Consider the following 19,010-nt stretch of genomic DNA (forward strand, 5'->3'; position numbering starts at 1 on the left):
AGTCCCCTGCATAGGCCTCCCAGTTTTGCCTCCTGGGATGGAGCCCCTTGTCAGGCTCCCTGCTCAGTGGGGAGTCTTCTTCTCCCTCTCCCACTGCCACATCTACCCTCTAGGCCATCTGTAAGGTGCAGACATAAGGTGGATCCTGAAACAGAAAAGGGACATGAGTGGGAAACTGGTGAAATCCCAGGGTCGTGATCTCAGGGTCCTGGGATTGAGCCCCATATCGGGCTCCCTGTTCTGCGGGGAGCCTGCTTCTCCCTCTCCCACTCCCCCTGCTTGTGTTCCCTCTCTCGCTGTGTCTCTCTCTGTCAAATAAATAAAAATAAAAATCTTAAAAAAAAAAAAAAAAAGGTGTAGACAAAGCCCTGGACTTGGAACCAGATGCCCAGCCACAGCTCACTGGCTGGCTCTGTGCCCCTGGATGAGTTGTGGGCCTCAGTTTCCTCATCTGTAGACTAGGTTCATAATAGCCCTTCTTCCATAGAGTTGTTGGGGAGGTGAGACATCACAGGAGGAGCTCTGTCGACTGTCCAGTGCGGGTCACCGTGACCAGGCAGCCCAGCCCTGGCGGGGGGGGGGGGGCGGGGGGCGAGCCCTCCTGGCCACAGCACTTGGTGCGGCCTTGCAAAGGCCCACTGTCATGACAAATGCCTACAGGACTGCCACACAACTATACTCTCAGGAATTCCAGCCACACCAGCCTGGCCTCCTCAGGCCCCTCTCGCATCAGGAATTGACTGCAAGTTCCCTGGGGGCAGGGCCCTGTGTTACGTGGTGGGGCATCCCTGTCGGGCCCACAAGCTTTTGAGGCACTTGCTAAACACTGCTGACCCAACCCCATCCAAGACCCCTCTCCTCCCGAACGCTGGGACTCACGGGCCGAGAGTCGGGCCCCAGGGACTGCAAAGCAACTTGTCAACGTATTTGCTGTGGTGTGTGTGTGTCCGCACGTTGGTTTTCACATCTGTGAAGTGGGGACAGCGTTGGTCCCAGACTCCTTTCTGCCTCCCAGGGATGATTTGAGGGAGAATGAGGTCATGTCTGGCAGGGCTGTGAGAGCCTCAGAGGCAGCCTAAGATAAACACCAGACTGCCTGGAAGAGCAGACTGCAGCAAACCACCGCCCCACTCCCCCATTATCACTGGGAAAAGCTCTCCTCCCTTGTTAAGTGGACCTAATCACCCTTGTGGTGAGGAGCACACGAGGCAACAGGAAAGCCCCTTGTAAACTGAGAAGGGCTGCACAGGCAGAGGGCCCTCGAGACAGTGTACCCGGCCCTTCCGGGAGTGCCGAGGGAAACAAGAGAAAGTAGACTTTCTCAAGGCATTGGGTGGAAGACAGCACACACCACACTGAGACAGCAGAGCCCTAAGACCCACAGGAAAAGCTGAGGGAGGAAAGGGGGCTGAGGGAGAAGCCTCCAGAACCAGAAACAAAGAAAGTTCTCTGTTAAAGTTTGCTCTGCATCCCCCATTCCCAGAGAGGGTGGAGCACCAGCGGGTGCGGGCGGCTGCGCAGCATGGTGGACAAGAGTGGCCAAACTGGTAGACGTCCTAGTACAGTACTCCCAGCACCCACGGGAGCAAAGCCGGAGGCAGCCATTTCCGAGCACGTGGACACACATGCGCGGGAAGGCAACGTAGGCAGCCTTGGAAACAGGGCCAGGGATGGGCAGGCAGGGTGGAGCAAGGGCGTCTGTGACTCCAGAGGCCTCTACGGAATAAGGAACGCCGTCCCCTTGCAAAGCAGGGCGGTGCGGAGGGCAGTAGCCCAAGGTACAGGGAGGGGGAGGTTTGGCTGAGCCCGTGCCCTGCCACTAGCTTGCTGAATGACCTCGGGGGAGCCACATCTACCCTCTAGGCCATCTGTAAGGTGCAGACATAAGGTGGATCCTGAGACAGAAAAGGGACATGAGTGGGAAACTGGTGAAATCCCAGTAAACTCTGTTGTTTGGTTAATAGTGTATGGATAATGATTTCTTGTTTTGATTACTGTGTCATCTTTGTGTAAGATGTTAACATGAGAGGAAGTGGGAGGAAGGGTAATCAGGAACTTTACTATATTTGTGACATGACTGTAAATCTAAAATCATTTCAAAATCAAAAGTCTAAAAATGTACTTTATAAGAAAAGAGAGGGGCGCCTGGGTGGCTCAGTTGGTTAAGCATCTGCCTTCGGCTCAGGGTCCTGGGATGGAGCCCCTTGTCAGGCTCCCTGCTCAGTGGGGAGTCTGCTTCTCCCTCTCCCACTGCCCCTCCCCCACGACTGTGCGCGCGCACACTCTCTCTCTCAAATAAAAATAAAATCTTCAAAAAAAAAAAAAAAAGGAAAAAAGAAAAAGTTAGCACTGGTTGTCCACATGCTGGAGTCACTCCCAGCTCTGAGAGTTGCACTTTAGTGACATGTGGGCCAGTGAGAGGGGCGGGAACAGAAAGTGGACAGTGGGGATGCTGGGAGAAGCAGAGGCCCCAAGGGCCGCACCAGACTGGGGGTGAGCCAGCTGAGCTTCCAAGAGGAAGAGGGCCACCAGGTGCCCCCAGGCGTCTCAGGGTCAGTCCCCGCCTGGACTGGCTTCCTGCCCAGGGCCAGTCCGGGAACATTTGGTCCACCTGCTGTTTACAAGAGTCAGACCCAATATGCTCTTGAGGGTGCTGTGGCCTGTCATGAGATGGGAGGCAGGGCAGAGAGGCCTGTGGAGAAGAGAGAGGCCCGGTGACTGGGCCACCTCTGTCTTTCCACAGGAAGGACCCTGTGTTTGGGGTTCTAGGGTGACATTAGGACACAGCTATATAAGGGGAAATGTACGTAGGGAAGAGTCACTCGGTGCCACTTGGAACATGATCAGCTATAAAGTGTCCTCGTTGGAAGGAGGACAGAGAGGACAGCAAGCCCATCTGCAAAGTCCATTAAGGGCTGAGACTAATGTAAAGGAGGCTCCAGTCAGGAAGCTTGGTTCAAACCCCAATTCTGCCTCTAAACCTGCTGTGACCTTGGGTGACTCACTTCACCCCAGCCTGCCTCTCTCCTCTTCTGTAAAATATAAAAAAATATAAAAATGTCTACCTCAAAATCATGAAAAGGGGTTAAATAAGATGGGTTAAATGAAAACAGTTGCAGAATAAAGTGTAGGAGCTCCTTGATTTTCTTTTTTCTCTATCCCATGAGAATATGAAAATAACCTAGCTCTGCAAACAATGAAGAAACCGGATTTTTTTTTCTTTCAAATGAGGAATGGTTATATGAATCACAGCAAAGCCACAGAAGGGAACACAAACAGCCATTTAAAATGGAAGTTAGGTAGCAACACAGAAAATGACCACAATACAGTGTTAAAAGGAGGAAACCGAGTACAAAACACACCAACTCAGTCATGTATAAAACAGCTCCTTGGAGAAAATACGAGGAAATACACCAAAATGCTAATAGTGGTTGGGTTGGGGGTGAGTGGAGGTGAGCTTACAGGTGACTTTTTCCTATTTTCTGAAAGTATATTAGATTTATAATAAAAAAATTTTTATTTCATAAAAAAAATACTCCCCAAACCATTGCAGGAACAGTTAGGTATCCCAAGAGTCGGAGCATGCTGGCGCTACGATGTACAAGGGCAGGCGGGCAGGCAGAGCCACACAGAGGGCCCTGGGGGTGGGGAGCAGCGAGCCAGTCCCGGGGCAGTGGGCCTGGGGCCGGCCGCGGGCCCTGAGGGCAGATGGCTAGGCAAGAGCTCTTCTGGGCCGCACTCCCAGAGCTCCAGGTCGGGTCAGACAGGAGAGCTGGGGTAGCCTGCAGTTCCGGGCAGCCTGGGGCTCCCAGATCTCTGTAGCCCCAGTGTGCACAGGAAGGCTGCTGTGCCGCTGAACCCTGGGGCTCTGCCTTGTCTGCTGTCTGCTGTTGGGAGCATCTTCAGGGCCCAGCCCCTGGAAGATTCCATCTGCTCCTCAGTGGGAAGGAAGGACCCAGGCCCCAGGAAGAGGAGCAGGCCCGGGTGTTTGAGGTCCCTGTCATGGCGCCCCCCAACCCCACTCCACTTCCTTGTCTCCCCTCCCTCCCCAGTCCCTGTGGCCCTGCCACTCCAGTAGCATTCACAAAACAACAGCCTTTAATGGAAACCATGAAGGAGGGAGGTGAGAAGGGGGAGCAGGGACAGGGCATCACCCATATCATTCCCTCCAGCCAAGCCTGGGCAGTCTCCTGATGTCGCCCCCCCACCCCCACGCTTCACTGTTGTCTGGCAAAAGGGCAGGATTTCGGCGGCCCCTTGTCCAGCATGCCTGCAGCGCGAAGAGCCACCCTGGAGCCCAGTGAAGATGTGGGTGGCGTAAGCAGAGCTCGGGCAACAGGTGGGACAGTAGGGGATGAGGCAGCAGAAGAAGGTGTTGCTTAAGCCAGAACGATTCCCGAGGTCCCCCAAGGAAGGGCTGTTTGTCTCTTGGGTTCAGGGGGCAGGGGTCGGAGGGAGTCATTCACCCCCACTGTGGGCCTGGTACCGTGGAGAGGGATACAGGGACGGAGCAGGTGCCAGCCTGTGAAGGGCAGTTGTGAGCTTCGATGGCACTGTGGTTGTTGGCTTTAGGGCCCAGGTTGGGGTGGGGAACAGGGTGCCCTGCCTGTGCCCAGAGTGGAGCTTGAGGGATTGATCAAAAGTTCCCAAGTCCCCCAGCGTCATTCTCTGCTGAAGCTGTGCCGGGACTGAGCACCTGATCTACCTGCCCCCCAACCTACCCCAGACACTCAGGATCCCCCTATTTAGCCTCCTGTAACGTTCCCACAGACACCTTCACTGCTTGGAACACAGCCCAGTCCATCTAGAAGAAAGAGAAAGCACAAGGTGTTTACAATCACATTCTGGGGCTCTTCCCACCCAGAATGCCCCTCCTGGGCCCAGGCTGGCCACTTGCTCGGCACAGAGTGGATTTGCTGTGCCATCCCAGCCACCCTCCTGGCCAGCGTCACACTCACCTGGGCATAAAGCAGGCGGCGGTCAGGGGACAGGCTGGGTCCCTGGTGGCAGAGCTGAGCAGAGAGGGCAGAGGTCTCCGGGGACAGGAAGTGCTGAGTGACACTCACAGTGCTTACCAGGCCCTGCACCTGTGCCAGAGGGGAGGTGGACAGAGGGTCAGTGGAGACTCGGGCTCACGCATCCTCCCCCTGCCCCTCTTGTCCCCGAGGTCTACATCCCATAACCACCCCCACCCAGCTCTCAGAGAGCCGAGGCCCTGGATCCAGCACCAGGCACCTCAAAGGGCGTGGCCAAAACTAGGCCCACGGGAGGCCAGAGAGGGCACAGGCAGGGTGAGCATCCGAGGACACGGAGCCCAGCAGGGCTAGGTGACTTCCGGACCACTCAGCCTCTCCTCCCCTTACAGTGGGGTGGGACTTGCTGCCCTGCCCAGCGCTCAGGGCACTGGGAGGGGCGAGGCCAGGGGGGTCCGCCGGAGCACTGTGGTGTCTGCTCTGGCCGCTTCGCATGGTCTGAGCGCTCTGCAGAGCCCTTGGCCTGCTGGGGAAGCACCTGGTGGGGAGCCCCGGCAGGCACCAGCACGGCCTCTCCAGGGGCCTGCAGCAGGGTCCAGCAGTTTACGCCCCACTCCTCCCGCAGGCGCCGCCGCAGCCCTGCATCCAGGTAGCAGTAGCCCGGGGTGCCAGGCTCCAGGTTGCCTGCTCCGGCCGGGCACACCTCAAGGAAGAGAAGGGGGAATGAGCAAGGGGGGGAAACGAGGAAAGGGCTGCAGGATGGGGCACAGACTTCCCAAAGGCCAGAGGCGCAAAGGCCAAGAGCTGAAGTGGTCAAATCTTGAGGGCAGGTGGGGGCGGTCATAGGGGCGGGAGAAAGGGCTAGGTGGTGAGGGGCTGGGGCTGCTCAGGTCGGAGATTTGGCTGGAAAGATGTAGAGGACAGAATTAGGGGCTCCAAGGCTGGGGGTCTAAAGCCCCACTTTTCTTGGGGCTAGATGCCTTAAATAGCCTCTGTGTCCCTGGCCGTGGACCCCTTTCTCCAAAAACCCAGAAAGATATCCTGCATGATCCCAACTCATAAACTGTCTATACCAGGAGCTCTTAACCTGGAGTCCTGTGAATGTCCTGCATTGTGTGCTAAATTGTAGGCCACTAGATAGCTCTATGTCCCTGGGGAGACCATCTAAAGCATCAGTCAGATTAATCTAAGAACCCAGATCCAGCAAAAGCCACACAGAAGCTCTGATGCACCGTGGATGTACACGCTTGCCTGCCAGGCTGAGGTCTCCAAAGCAAGCGTGGCTATGGGGGAGGGGGGACCTTCATCAGCCCAACCAGAGTGGGGAGCTCCTTGGGCAGACAGGGATTCATGGGAGCCAGAGAAGGAGATGCCCAGGGAGTACCTGCAGAGGTGAATGCTAGCGTCATGCTCCACCTGGCCGCCAGCCAAATCCACCCCTTCAGTAGGACCTCAGCAATTGTCCCTGGGCTTAGGACTCAGGGTTCCAAGACCGGGCCATGGGGAAAGGGGAGGCTGGTGAGCCAGCCTGGACCCTAGGGTGGCCCCAGGCAGGTGCCAAGGCTCTTTTGCCCTCAGAATCCATCCTGGAGCTAGATCAGTGTTTCCCAGGCCACCCAGTGAGAATATGCCCCTCCAACCTTCTCCGTGAATCATCAGGTTTGGCCATATGAGACTGCCTAGAGCCACCACACCCAGACTAGATGAGGCCATCTGTGTATGAAGGTATGCTTCTGTCTGCTTCCTTCGGCGTGTTCCAGCATCTGTGTGTACATTTACAGATCTCTGTGTGTTTGTCAATGTGTCTGTAGATATGCATGCCTGTGGGCAGGATGGTGGTGGTGGACACCCAATACCTACATGTCTGTCTGTGTGTGTGTTGGTGTGTGTCTTTAGCAGGGGTGACACTTGGAGGATGGCTTTTTCCCAGGACAATCAGGTTTCAGCTGGACTTTAGAACCCCTGGGCCTGCCCTAACCTTAACACTGGCCTTCCACCTCCCCGGCCCCCTGGAGCTTCCTGCCTCCTACTTATCCCCTCATCTTCTCCTTCCCTGCCCCTTGTCTTGGTCCATTCTTTCCCACCTACCATGCTGCCTCCCTCAGCCCTCACTTGCTAGCACCCCAAAGAGCACCTCCTCATTAGATGTAGATCACGGGGAGGGGTAGCTGCAGGAGGGCATCTCAGATGGGCTTCCCTTTGCCCTCTGCCACCTGGAGCCCTTGCAGGGGAGTCTGTCTGCCCCCAGGAGAAAGAGGGCTATGACCTGGTCTCAGGTTTCAGCTCTACCACTCAGCCTCAGTTTACTCATCTGCAAAATGGGAAAGCAGCAGTGCCTGCCACACAGGTGGTTGTGACAATTAACCGAGATCATGTACCCAAAGCCCTTACACAATGCCTAGCCTGCAAAAGGTCCTGCTCTCATTTCATCTCTCAGTCCCTGCTCACTCCCTGCTCTTTCTGTGTTCCCCACCACGCAACTCATAAGGTCCCAATCTGCCTTCTCTGAGTGAGTCAAGGTCGTCCAGCTCACCTGGGGCGTGGGGAGAGTGAGCACATGGGGCACACACAATGGGGAGAGCTTCGGGGGGCTGGGAGCCCCTACTTCTAGGGAGCACGAGGGCAGCGCAGGGGAAGGGGAGGGCTCCCAGCTCCTTCCTCACCATCTGGAGAAAGCGGCGGATGCGCTGAGCGTCCTGTGCCCGGAACACGTGCCAGACAGTGCTGACCTGGCTGCCTGGAGACCAGAGCCCCTCCCCGTCCAGGCCTGAGAGGAAGTCTGTGGAAGAAAAACAGCTCAGGGGGGGCCCGGGGGTTGGGGGGAGAAACAGCATGTCAAAATCTACGGACTGTCCAACCCCTGCCTCTGGCCCAGGACCCACCTTTCTGTGCCCGGTGCCAGGTAGGCGGTGGGGTCTCAGCGCGTACCAGGACGCTGACCAGGTCGGTCACCTCCACACAGAGGTTCTTGGTCCCCAGGTGCCCACGGTGTGGGCTCACACCTGCACGGAAGCAGAGAAGAGACCAGCAGGTCACGGGCCCCAGGATTTCGGCACAGACACGCCTGTGCCCAGAGGTAATAGGCATGGGATCAGGGGCTGGGCAGGAGTGGAGTGGGCACTCACCATAGGCGGCCCACAGCTGGGGCTCCAGTGGACGCAGGGCGGGGCCAGGTGGGAGGTAGGAAGCCAAGTTGAGTTTCCCATGGTGGGCACAGTACTCAGGGAGGGGCAGGCTGGCAGCCAGGTTCTCCATCCTGGAGGGGGCGGGGTCATGCCCAGCAGACTCAACCCAGGCACCCGAGATCCCCTCAAAGCCCACCACTACTGGGGTCACTCCCAGAGGCAAGAGGGTCACGGGGTGGGGGGCCAGGGGCTGGTCAGAGTCTAGGCAGGTACTATGCTACTATACACACCTGCTGGTGTCCTCGTCCCCCAGAGCTCTGTGCAGCAGGAGGACGGAGCCCTCGTCTGACTTTGGGCGAACTAGGGGAGGAGACATGCCATTGGCCCGGGGGAAGAACCTCCTTGCCCAGAGGACCCGGGCCCTGTGGCAGCAAGAGGGTCTAGCTTCTGCCCTGGGCTCTGCTTCCAGCTCCCCGCCTAGGGTCACCATGGGACTTTGCTGCCACTCGGCTCAGCCTCCCAGCTCCCCCTGCCCCACATCAGGGACACTTACTTTCAGGCTGGGAGAATCCCTCCCAGAACGTTGCACTGTGGAGGCTTGTGGGCTGGGGAGGCCCAAGGGGGGCCAGTGCCTGCACCTGGCCTCCAAGTGCCCCAAGAGCTTCGGTCCCCCACAGGTTGCCTCGCAATGTCCTCTGAATCCCTGACACCAACACGGGCTGTAGTGAGGAAAGGCAGAGGGATGCAGGGAGAACGACTGGATGGGCAGCCCCCTTGGCCAGGCCGGGGCATGTTGTAGGCGACACGAGACCCACGTGGGGACCAACCCTGCTGCCCACTCCAGGTGACGGGCCAGGTCTGCCTAGGCCTCGGATGAAGGCTCTGAGGGTAAGCGAGGCCGGGAGAACTGGGAGTCAAGAGGCAAGGAGCCTCACCTGGCCCTGCCTCCAGTGCTCCTGGAAGACATGGAAGCCTCTCTGAGGCCTGGGCTCCTGCAGCCACAGCAGAGCTCCGGGAGGAGGCAGCCGGGGCCGCACTGGCGAGAGGGGCAGGCCCAGGCCTTTGCGCAGTCCTGGCCCGGCCCGCAGCCCCGGCCCCAGGGCTTTCTCCTGGATCTTCCTTTCCACCACCTGCGCGATGATGCTGTCCAGGATGTTGGTGATGCGGTCGTCCTGTGTGGGCGGAAGGCCGGAGGGGCAGGAGGACTCAGGACCTGCCTTACCCCACAGGGAGGGCCAGCCCAGCCTGTGTCCCCAGGGCCCCCAGGCCTCCCTCTGTGCCCTTGCTCACGCTGGGCAGGGCAGGAGTGACCGGGGCAAAGGCCATGTGTATCCGCTCGTGCCCCAAGCAGAGTTTGACAGCAGTGGAGGCCAGCAGTTCACAGAGAGAGGGACAAGGTAGGGGCCTTCGGCCGGCACGGTCCTCTGCCGGGGTCTCAGTGGAGTCCGGGGTCTCTGGCAGGGAGGAAAATGGTGAGGGGCTTCCCCTTTCTCTCGAGGCTCCACTGCCCACAGGCTCTGCCCTCGTGTCCTGGCCAAGTCTCTCTCCTCACTGGCCCTGCCCGGCTCAGCTCTGCTCTGGAGGCGCTCACCTCCCGCTGCCTGCCGGCAGCTTCCCAGACCTCTCTGGAGGAGGAGGAGGGGCTCACGATGGGGGTCTGACTGGAGAGGGGTGAGGGGACTTGTCCTAGATTTTATTTAGATTTATTTCCTCGGGAATGACTTGAGAAGAGTGATGGAGACTATGGGGGCACAGGATGGCTAAAGCCATTCCAGTCTGTCCTGGGGACGCCAACCCCGCGGCCCAACCTCCCTGCACAGTCTGAGCAAGGGCCAGGGGAGCTACTCACCCTCTTTGATGTGCTTGGTCCTGTTGGTGTCCCCATTGCAAGAAGACTGTGGAACTGGGGGAGTTTTCTCTGTCGACTCCTTCTGTTAAACCCACCCACCACCCCCCAACCCAACCAGAGATTTAAAAGCGGCAAACATAGCTCAATCCAATTCAACCCACAAGTATTAACAACAGACTAGAAAATTGTGTTTAGAGGGAGCAGAATGTTATGTGATATAACATTAGGTTGGAAAAAGTTGCTCATGGAATTCCATACACAGTATTGATCTAAAATGACAAAAATAGGCTGAACAAATATATAGACAAGTGACTGGAAAGACATATGTCAAAATGATAACAGTGGCATGATAGCCTATTGTTGTATTCTTCCTTATACTTGTTTGTATTTTTCATAATGGGTATGTACCAGTGTCTGGCACACAAAATGCATTCAATAAACTATTTCTTGAATGAATCATTTTTATAATAAAAGCATGAACTTTATAAAAACTTTGTAAAATGCATACTGAGTGCCTGCCATATGTTAAGAGCAGGACATAGGGAGAAGGTGGGCCCATACTCCGCCCGCAGGAGCCCGTGCCTGGGGAGTGGAGAGACAGGGCCTGCCAGCGAGCAGCTCCGGCATGATGGGGCAAGTGCTAAGCTGCAACACACACGGAGTGGCAGGAGCTCTGAGCAAACAGAAAGGGAGGTGGGGCCGATGCTAGAGCTCGATCCATGGATCCTGATCCCCAGAGGAGTGTGAGAAATAGCTTGATTTTAGCCAGCGTCCATGTCCTTCATCCCCAACAAAAGACAAGGGCCAAACCCACCCAGTAATTTCCAGACACACTGCCCAATCTTGGGGCCCTCACCGGCTAGTGCTGCCCAGCTTCTTACCTGCTGGCCCCCATCCCCAGAGGCCCACACTCGGGCATCAGCTTGGCAGGGGCAGTGCCCCCGGATGTCAAACTTGACCCAAACCTCGTGCATGGCGGTGCTCAATTCTGCCAAGGCTGTGAGTGGGGAGGGAAGATGGAGTTTGGTAGTGAGCGTGGACAGAAGGCCATCCCTGTGCTGCTTGGCCTCACCAAGCAGGAGGGCATGGGATTGGGCTGAGCCACATCCATATAGGACCCGCCCTCTGCACACCGCACCCCTCCAAGATGGCTCACCCTGGCTAGAAACGAATTGGGTGAGCATCAGGGAACTGGCAGTATGCCCGGCCTCTTGGGGACACTCCTCCGTGGACTCCTCCCGAGGGCCTGTGGGGTGGGAAGAAAGAAGCTGCAGGTCAGGAAACCAAGGTAACCACAGCTTAAGGTCAGAGAAGAAGGACAAGGGCATGATATCTAAATCAAGGGACTCGACAATCCATAAAACATGGGCTTCTGGGACGCTTGGGTTTAAGAATAACACAGGATCCTTTGCTTGCAGAACGCAGAGCCTTTAAAATGCTGACATACATTGCCAGACTCCAAGATGATCTTGTAGAATACAGTGTTCTCAAACATTTCTGACCCTGGAACTCTTTTTGGCTACCTCTACTGGAACCCTGGGAAATTTTAAGCCCTCAGGTAACTGAGAAGGGAGAAGCTGAGAACCATGAAAAGAGTAAGCCTTGGGATCACAAGGTCTGAGTCTAAATCCTGGCCCCAACACTTACTAGCTGTGTGACCTTGAACAAATCACTTAACCTCTCTGAGTTTTTCTTAACTGGAAAATGGAGGCAATATACCCACCTCACAGTGTTGTAAGGTTTTAAAAGGTGCAAGCTGACAAAGTGGGAGGCATAGAGTAGGCACTCGACTTCTTTTAAGGGTGGGCAAGGACACAGGCGTGGCCCTCTGATCTGGGGAGAGGGAAAAGTCTGCTCTAAGGGGCATTGAGCCGTGGTGGCTGAGGCTGGAGCTGGGGGCGGAGGGTTTCTGGGGGAAAGGCAGCCCAGAAATGGCCACAAACCTTAGAGCCGCCCTTTCGAGGCCCCCGTCCCTACCCTCCCGCCCTCAGCCCCCAGCTCCTTTCCTACCTGCTTTGTCCCTGGCCCTCCTAGCACCCGCCATGCGACCACAGGCCACACACAGCCGGTGGCTACAGTGGGGGCATTTCCAGTGGGTGTTGAAGAGTCCACGGTGGCAGCGGCTGCAGCAGCGTGGAACGCCTTGGTTGTCCTCTGTCCTGGCGGGTCCCTGGCCTGTTGACCACGGGAGAGAACAGGGTCAGAGGAGGCTCAAGCCACAGGTCCCTTCTGAGGACCTCCAGGCAGGGATGGAGCAGAGCAGGAGCGGTTTCTGCTGTGGGGCCACCCTGGAAGGGAGCCAGGCCCCTGACAAACAGGCTCTGTAAAGAACCTCCCCATAGCACTGTCTTCAGAACACCCTCCCTGGGACAGTGCCGGCCTCACCTCCCCAGTTCCTGCCCCAGGGATTTCCGCATCGGCCCTGAATTACCAATCCACACCATTTCCAACACAGTCCTCCACCCACCTCCCTCCATCCCGAGGTGCTGTCCCTTCAGGGGACTCTGTATACCAGAAGAGGGAACCTTAGGAGGCCACTCCTTCCCTCACCCACAGTTTCTGACCAAGCCCTCCTCGGTCAGTGGGAGGACGCCAGGGAGCATGCGTTCATTTACTCATGCTACAAACACCTTGCCCCGTGTGGGGCTGAGTGCTGGGGACGCAGAGCTGGTCAGGGCTCAGAGCTGCCCTCCCAGTGCTCACATTCCAAGAGGGGAGATGGGCCCATAAACACGGCAGTGATCATGACACCACAGGGTGGGTGCTGGAGTAGGAGAATGGGATAGAAGGACAAGGGTGGGGATAGTGGGGGCAGCAATACAAATGGGCCCCAAGTGATGAGTAAGTGTTCATTCATCGGGGAGAAAGGGAGGAGAAGGGCATTCCAGACAGAAGGAACAGAGAGTGCCAAGGCCCAAGGGGATGGACAAGCTGGGGTGAGCTGGGGAGGACGGGCCACCGGGTGATGTGGAGTGCTGGGAATCCAGGCTGAGGGAGTGGCAGGCTAGACCGGCTGAGGAGAGGGGGAGGGGGCTGGACTCTCTGGGACAAGAGGGAGCCACCAATGGGCCCCTACCCAGGTTGTAACCCTACTGCAGGGGTGTGCACACATTTTCAAATGCACACTTGGGGTTGTGGGAGGGCATAGGAGGGAGAGCCTGAAGCCAGAGGGACCCGCTGAATGCCTGGCACCCCACCAATCTTTTTGCATCGGCCCAGACCCTACTAGCCTCCTAGGGCCATGAGCCTTGAACCGCAGGGAGGGCCCCCACCTTCCAATGCCCTTAAAGACACTTGGCACCTTGTCTTGTTTCCCCAGCAAACCCAGAAACTCTTAGGCAGCTGGACTGGACCAGGTTTCACACCCTCCCAACATCCCTCACCCCGGCAAGACTTCAGAACTCGTGTCGACTAGGAGCCTAAGCTAGGAACAAGGGCAAAGCAGGCAGGAGCTCTCCTGAGTTAGTATCAGGATGGACAGTGCTAATGGGAGGGACGGCCCCGGGAGGGAGGGGCCCACACCCTGCAGACCCCATGCTCCGTGTCAAAACACAGTGACCACAGGATCCAGCCTTCCCCGGCTCCTGCCAGCGCCGTGGGTCCTGCTCACCTTCCCGCTGCGCCCAGGCCAGGGCTTCGCGCTCCCTCCGCAGCAGGCGGCACAGTCGGTCCCCCAAACCACTTAGCAGATGCTTGGCAAGGCCCTTGCTGAGCCGGGCCTCGGGGCCAGACCCTCCTCCCTCCTCCAAGCTGGCTGCTGAGTCTTCCTCCTGTGGCTGCTCCCCTCCCGGAGGCAATCTGGAGACAGGGCACAGGAAGGTAAGGAGGGAGCCCCGACTGGGAGGGCGCCGGGGGCACCCAGGGGCAACGGGCTCACCTCGGCACTTGCTGGGAGTGGCGGGCCAGCCCTCCCGCCTCTCCAGCTGCATGGGTACAGCTTTGGCATGGAGCCATGCCTGCCAGGGGAGCCGAACAAGATGTACCCTGAAGCCCTGGGTCCTGGAGGCTGGCCCTGCCATCTTGGGGTCCTGAGGAGACAATGAAGCTGGTCAGGAGTCCGGGCTTCCTGCGCTTACGTGAACCCCAGGCCCTACCTTTAGCTCCCAGCCCACGCACATGCAGAGCCTGCTAGTCCCTAGGCCCCGGTCTACGAAGCCTGATTTGGAGCTAGTGAAAGTGACCCAGACAGCCAGAGACTTCACAAAATGGGCTGGGCGGAGAGCCGGAGAGTGCCCTGACAAGGCCTGATGGCCGAGAGGAGAGGTCTGCTGTGCATGGCTGGAGCAGCTGGGACGATCATCCTGCCCCACGTGCAAGATCCAGTCAGTGTAGACGTCATTTTATCTTTTTTTTTTTTAAGTAAGCTCTATGCCCCAACATGGGGCTTGAACTCACAACCCTGAGACCAAGAGTTGCATGCTCCACTGACTGAGGCAGCCAGGCGCCCCTCAGTCAGTGCAGACTTTGGATAGTTCCACAGTGGGCTTGGTGATCCCGTTGGCCTCCTGTCTGCGTGAGGACACAATCTGGCATGGGATGGAGGGTGCCGGAAGGTGAGAAGGCCGGAGAGTTTCAACACAGGCCACAGGTGCAGTAACCCAAGAAGGGAGAGGGGCCAACAGCTTCCCAGCCCCGGCAGAGGCCTGCGAGAGCACAGACAGACTGACGCCACGTGCGGGGGTGCCTGGGTGAGGCCACTGAGAGCTTCGATCCAGGCCCAGTGGTCCAGGAGGCTAAGAAACTGAAGTGACACTGAAGAGCTGAGACTGGGGCCGGCAGTGCTGGAATCACAGCGTGACAGAGGGTCCAGGATGCACCCAAAGTCCTACTACTGGCCAAGTCCAAACTGAGTTTCCGTGACCCGGCTGGCTGAGGGAGGAGTTGTTCGTTCCTGGGGCAGGACAAGGGGTCCTTCAGGAGCGGCGGTCCCCCAGACGGGGCTATGTGGCACGATCACAAAGATGAATGTTTACTGAGTGTTTACTCAATACAGTGCCACGTATTCTTCAAAGCCCTTTCTGTGAATTATGCCATTTCATCTTGCGGCAGTCTTTACGAGGTGGATGCCATCTTTATCCCCATTTTATAGATGAAGAAACTGAGGCCCAGAGAGGTGAAGTAACTAGCCCAAGGTCACAAAGCCCCAGGCAGCAATGTCCGGACCCAGGCACTCCGACTCCAGAGCCCATGCTCTGAACCGTGTTGTGACATTGCCGCCGACACATCATGGCTTGGGACAAGGGCTGACCTTGTCAGGGGAGGCAGATGGAAGTAAGAAGCCGCTTGCTGGCAGGCTCTGGCCTGTAGATGCTAAGGAACTCCCAGAGAACCATCACACCCGGTGGGAAACCAGACCACTTGTGTGATCCCCTCCTAAAGGGCCTAACGACCCCACCTCCCCACAGAGCCCCAGTCCTGGCTGCCCCCTCCCAGGTAGGGCCCCCTGCACCCTTACCTCTGTGGTCATCATGCTGCACGGCCTCCGCCTTGTTCCCAAATGATGAGTCCAGCATCTCCTGCCGGCCTCTGGCCCGCTGTCCCGCACTGCCTGGGAAAGGGTCGGGCGGGCGCTTGGCAGCTGGGCTTCCACCCGCTCCCTGGACCTCAGGGCTGCTTGCCCTCTTGAGGGCCTGCAGCTGGGCAGAAGGGCTCTCCTCGTCCCCAGGGCAGCCACCGGGACACCCAAACTGCTCAGAGTGTCGTGTGAGCCATGTCTTCTTTAGCTTGGTGTGATGGCTGGGTGGGCAGGCCCTGGGACCAGAGGCCTTGTTCACTTCCTCGTTGGATTCACTGGGCCCGATGGTGCCCCCCTCCTGGCACTTCCCACAGGGGCCAAGACCTCCATCTCTAGCAGGTGGGTGAGATGAGCAACAGCCTCCCTGGGTGGTAGGAGGCCCAGGAGAGGGGCACCTTGATGTGGCTGATGGCCCCAGATGGTACCCAAGGCTCCCACCCCCCGGTACAGCCCAGACGTTGCCAAGAGTATGAACCAGGCCCGGGGGGCACGGGGACCAGGGGGTCCGGGGAGCAGAGTCCGGATGCCCCAGGAGGAATGGGCAAAGGTTCTGATGCCTGCCGACTCCTGCCTCTCCATCTCTCTGGTGGAATGAAGGTCGCTCCACTTCCCCAGTTCTCTGGAGATGCCCACCAGAGGCTAAGCCTAACAACCCAGGTTCTGCGGTTGCCAGTGGTTCCTTTGCCAGCCTGAGGATGCTTGGATCCTTGTGGTAAAAGCCCTAAAGAGAGGAGAAGGGGTAGAGCTCGTGCTGACTTTGATCCCCAGTGCTTCAAAGGACGAGCAGAACTGCCGACCAGCAGGTGTGCACCTGCGTGGCCTTAAGGGTCAGGAAAACACTGAAGAACTCAATCCTGGTTTGCAGACCCTGCTCCCTAAGTGCCTCCCCACTGCCCTGCTTACCCCCCTCCCCCGTCCCTCCCTGGGATTTCTCAGACCTCCGCACAAATCCAGCAACTAAAGGGTTAGTGCTTGTCACCACCAAAGGGCCTCTGAGGATCCATTTAGATTGTTTGATGAGGAGTATCATACTGGTCTTAAAATAGTTTAAATCTTATTCCTGGGCGTGGGGGTGGGGACAGGTGCCATAGACACAGGCCATGGGGACACCTGCACATCCCACTCCCAGATAGAGGGCCTTATCTGCCCCCTGAGCCCCGACCCCAGGACGAGACCAGTGTTCAGAGGCCACAGTTCCCAGGGCCTTGTTCTGGGTGGACAATGAGTGAGCCAGTCCCTGAAATGGCCCAAAGGCAGGGAAGGCTCAGTGAGATGGAGCCGCTCAGAGGAGGAATTGCTTGGGGCTGACTCTGTCTGAGCTGACAGGCTCCTCTACTAGGGTGCTGTCTTATGTTTTTGTCAGAACGGAAGAGCGGAGTGCTGTGGCCAGGCAGGGCTGCTTGGGAACACTGAGCTACCTTGCGCAGCCTAAGCCCCAGGTACCCTCTCTGCTCCAACACTCACCTTGCTGCCTAAGCCGAAGGCAGAGGGCTCTTTGGGCTGCCCCCCTGAGTACACCCAGGGGTGTGGGGCCAGGGGCCAGTCACATGGACGCTCTGGGGGCAGGCTGGACACTAGGTAGGGTGGCAAGCAGGTGGGCACCCAGAAGGGAGCTTGCTCGAGGATCTTGGTCTCCAGAAGGAAGGGGCAGTGCAAGGGCCGGAAGGCCACAGGGTCACTCTTGGGATGGCCACCATTATGCTCAGGAATCAGGGGGCCATAGCGAGGCGGGTACGCTGAGCCACAAAGTGCCAGTGGGTGGGTAAGCATTGCCTCCTTCCAGCGCAGCCCCTCCTTGCTACCCAGCCAGTTGGCCTTCCTCTCCCCATTGCGGGGGCCTTCTCCCTCCACCAGTGGGAGCGTGTCCTTGGGGCTCTGGGGAATGCCAGGGGGATACCAGGAGTCTGGGGTGCTTAGGACACCACTCCAGAAGGGAGCAGGCTCTCCCAGGCACAGTGCACCCCGGCGCAGACCATCTCGAGGCAGGGTATCCGGCTCCTGTCCCAGGATGCCCTTCTCAGGGGCTGTCTTCTCCCAGGCTGCGGTGTCCTTCAGGAAGCTGGGCGTACTCTCCATCACTCTCCTGCCCTCATGGGGCTCTCCCAGAGGGGGTCCCTGGAGCATAACCAACAAAGCATGAGCTTCTTAGGCACATGCCCCAAGCACCGTACCGCCTGGGGCAGAGCTGGGCACCGCCCTGGCAACACCAAGGCGGCTCAAACCAGTAAGGCAAGTGCCAGCCTACAGCTAGGCTCCACGCTGCCTGCCCACATGCAACTCGAAGGACCTGCCTGGGTGGGATACTCACGTGTGGGGAGGTCAGCCCTTGCCCCAAATGCCCAAGCCCACCTGGGCCAGAGCCCCTCAGCAGAGACCGCCATTTCTAGAATGATATGTCCTTGCATTTGCTGAGCCTGGATCCTGGGCACGAGCCACAGGGCAGGGCAAGGGGCGAGAACCCAAAAGATGAGGTCGGTGGAAGGTACTGCACTAGAGGACAAGAAGCCAGGGTCCTGGCTTTGACTCAGCACCTGCTATGTGACCTTGGGCAAGTCATATCACTCCTCTGGGCCTCAGTGTGCCCTTGTGTAAAATCGGGTTTGGAAACTAGCAGTCTCAGAGGCCTCTTTCCACATTGCAGTCTGTGGGACCGGGGGTGCTGCTTGCCTACCCCCATCCCTCAGCCCCACTCAAGCTTGTAGGGGTGCAGGCAGGGTGGGCTGGAGTCACTGGGGAGAGCCGCCAGGCAGGGCTGCTGGCTGGCATCTCTCCCTACACTTGGGCAGTCCCTGGTGTGTCTCTTCCCAGCTCTCTGTGGTTTCTTGGCTTCCGAAGCAGAGTCCCAGGACAACTGCTGGGGGCTGAGATCTCCACCGCAGCCCCCAAGGGAAGGAGTGAGCCAGCACAGGAGAGGGGGATTAAGAGGCCTCAGCTGGGACGGGTCAAGCTGCTCGAGTCCAGCAGGCAGTGCCAGGGCCGCCAGCGGCCGCTGGTAACTGCAGCCTGGCAGGGGGAGGGAAGGAGGCGGGGAAAGCGGGCTGGGCCCCAGAGAGAGGCAAAGGAGGGAAAATTGAACGTGCGTGCAAAGGACCAGGGTGACAGGTGGCACCGGAGCCGCAGCGCTCCCCCAGCGCGGCCCCCTCGGCGGGCTGGATGAAGCCCCAGAAGAGAAGGGAGGTAGCCCAGGGAGCCGTGACAGAGGTCGCTCGGGTTTTCTGGGGCCACGGCTCCGTAGTGGCCCAGCCCCGTCGGGCATCCTAACTTGCAGACCTGTGGCGCCGCCCGGAGAAGCACAGGGAACTCACTCGCTGCGGGCGGCCCGGGCTCGGCTCAGAAATGCCCCGCTACAAGTGTCCCCAGAAGGCCCTCCCCTGGCGCCCCCTCTCGGCGCTTACCTGGGCTTCGCGGGCCGGGCGCTGCGCGGGCGGCGGCGGTCGTCTTGGCCGGCGCCGGGCGCCCGCTCCCCATGGGCCGGCTCCGGGGCCTCCCGGCCGGCGAGCGAGTACGCGTTCTCCCGCTCTCTGCTCAGCGCGCTCGCGTTCTCTTTC

The 19,010-nt window shown here is 58.5% G+C and overlaps 1 protein-coding gene across 1 annotated transcript; it reads right to left on the reverse strand.

Annotated features, from left to right (window-relative positions):
- Nucleotides 1–3,493: 3,493 nt before the first annotated feature.
- Nucleotides 3,494–18,975, reverse strand: HR (HR lysine demethylase and nuclear receptor corepressor). The gene is made up of 19 exons (XM_031040609.2): nucleotides 18,858–18,975; nucleotides 16,927–17,577; nucleotides 15,403–16,183; nucleotides 13,825–13,975; nucleotides 13,558–13,745; nucleotides 11,958–12,122; nucleotides 11,104–11,193; nucleotides 10,829–10,944; nucleotides 9,948–10,029; nucleotides 9,389–9,552; nucleotides 9,034–9,270; nucleotides 8,652–8,817; nucleotides 8,389–8,458; nucleotides 8,099–8,229; nucleotides 7,856–7,975; nucleotides 7,637–7,752; nucleotides 5,512–5,676; nucleotides 4,959–5,087; nucleotides 3,494–4,804 (listed from the first exon to the last, which is right to left on the reverse strand). The coding sequence occupies exons 2-19, from the start codon at nucleotides 17,536–17,538 to the stop codon at nucleotides 4,742–4,744; spliced, it is 3,546 nt and encodes a 1,181-aa protein (XP_030896469.1). The 5' UTR covers nucleotides 17,539–17,577; nucleotides 18,858–18,975; the 3' UTR covers nucleotides 3,494–4,741.
- Nucleotides 18,976–19,010: the final 35 nt, after the last annotated feature.

Source organism: Leptonychotes weddellii, chromosome 2, assembly GCF_054177405.1.
Source record: "Leptonychotes weddellii isolate Sample4059 chromosome 2, ASM5417740v2, whole genome shotgun sequence".
NCBI classification, from domain to species: domain Eukaryota; kingdom Metazoa; phylum Chordata; class Mammalia; order Carnivora; family Phocidae; genus Leptonychotes; species Leptonychotes weddellii.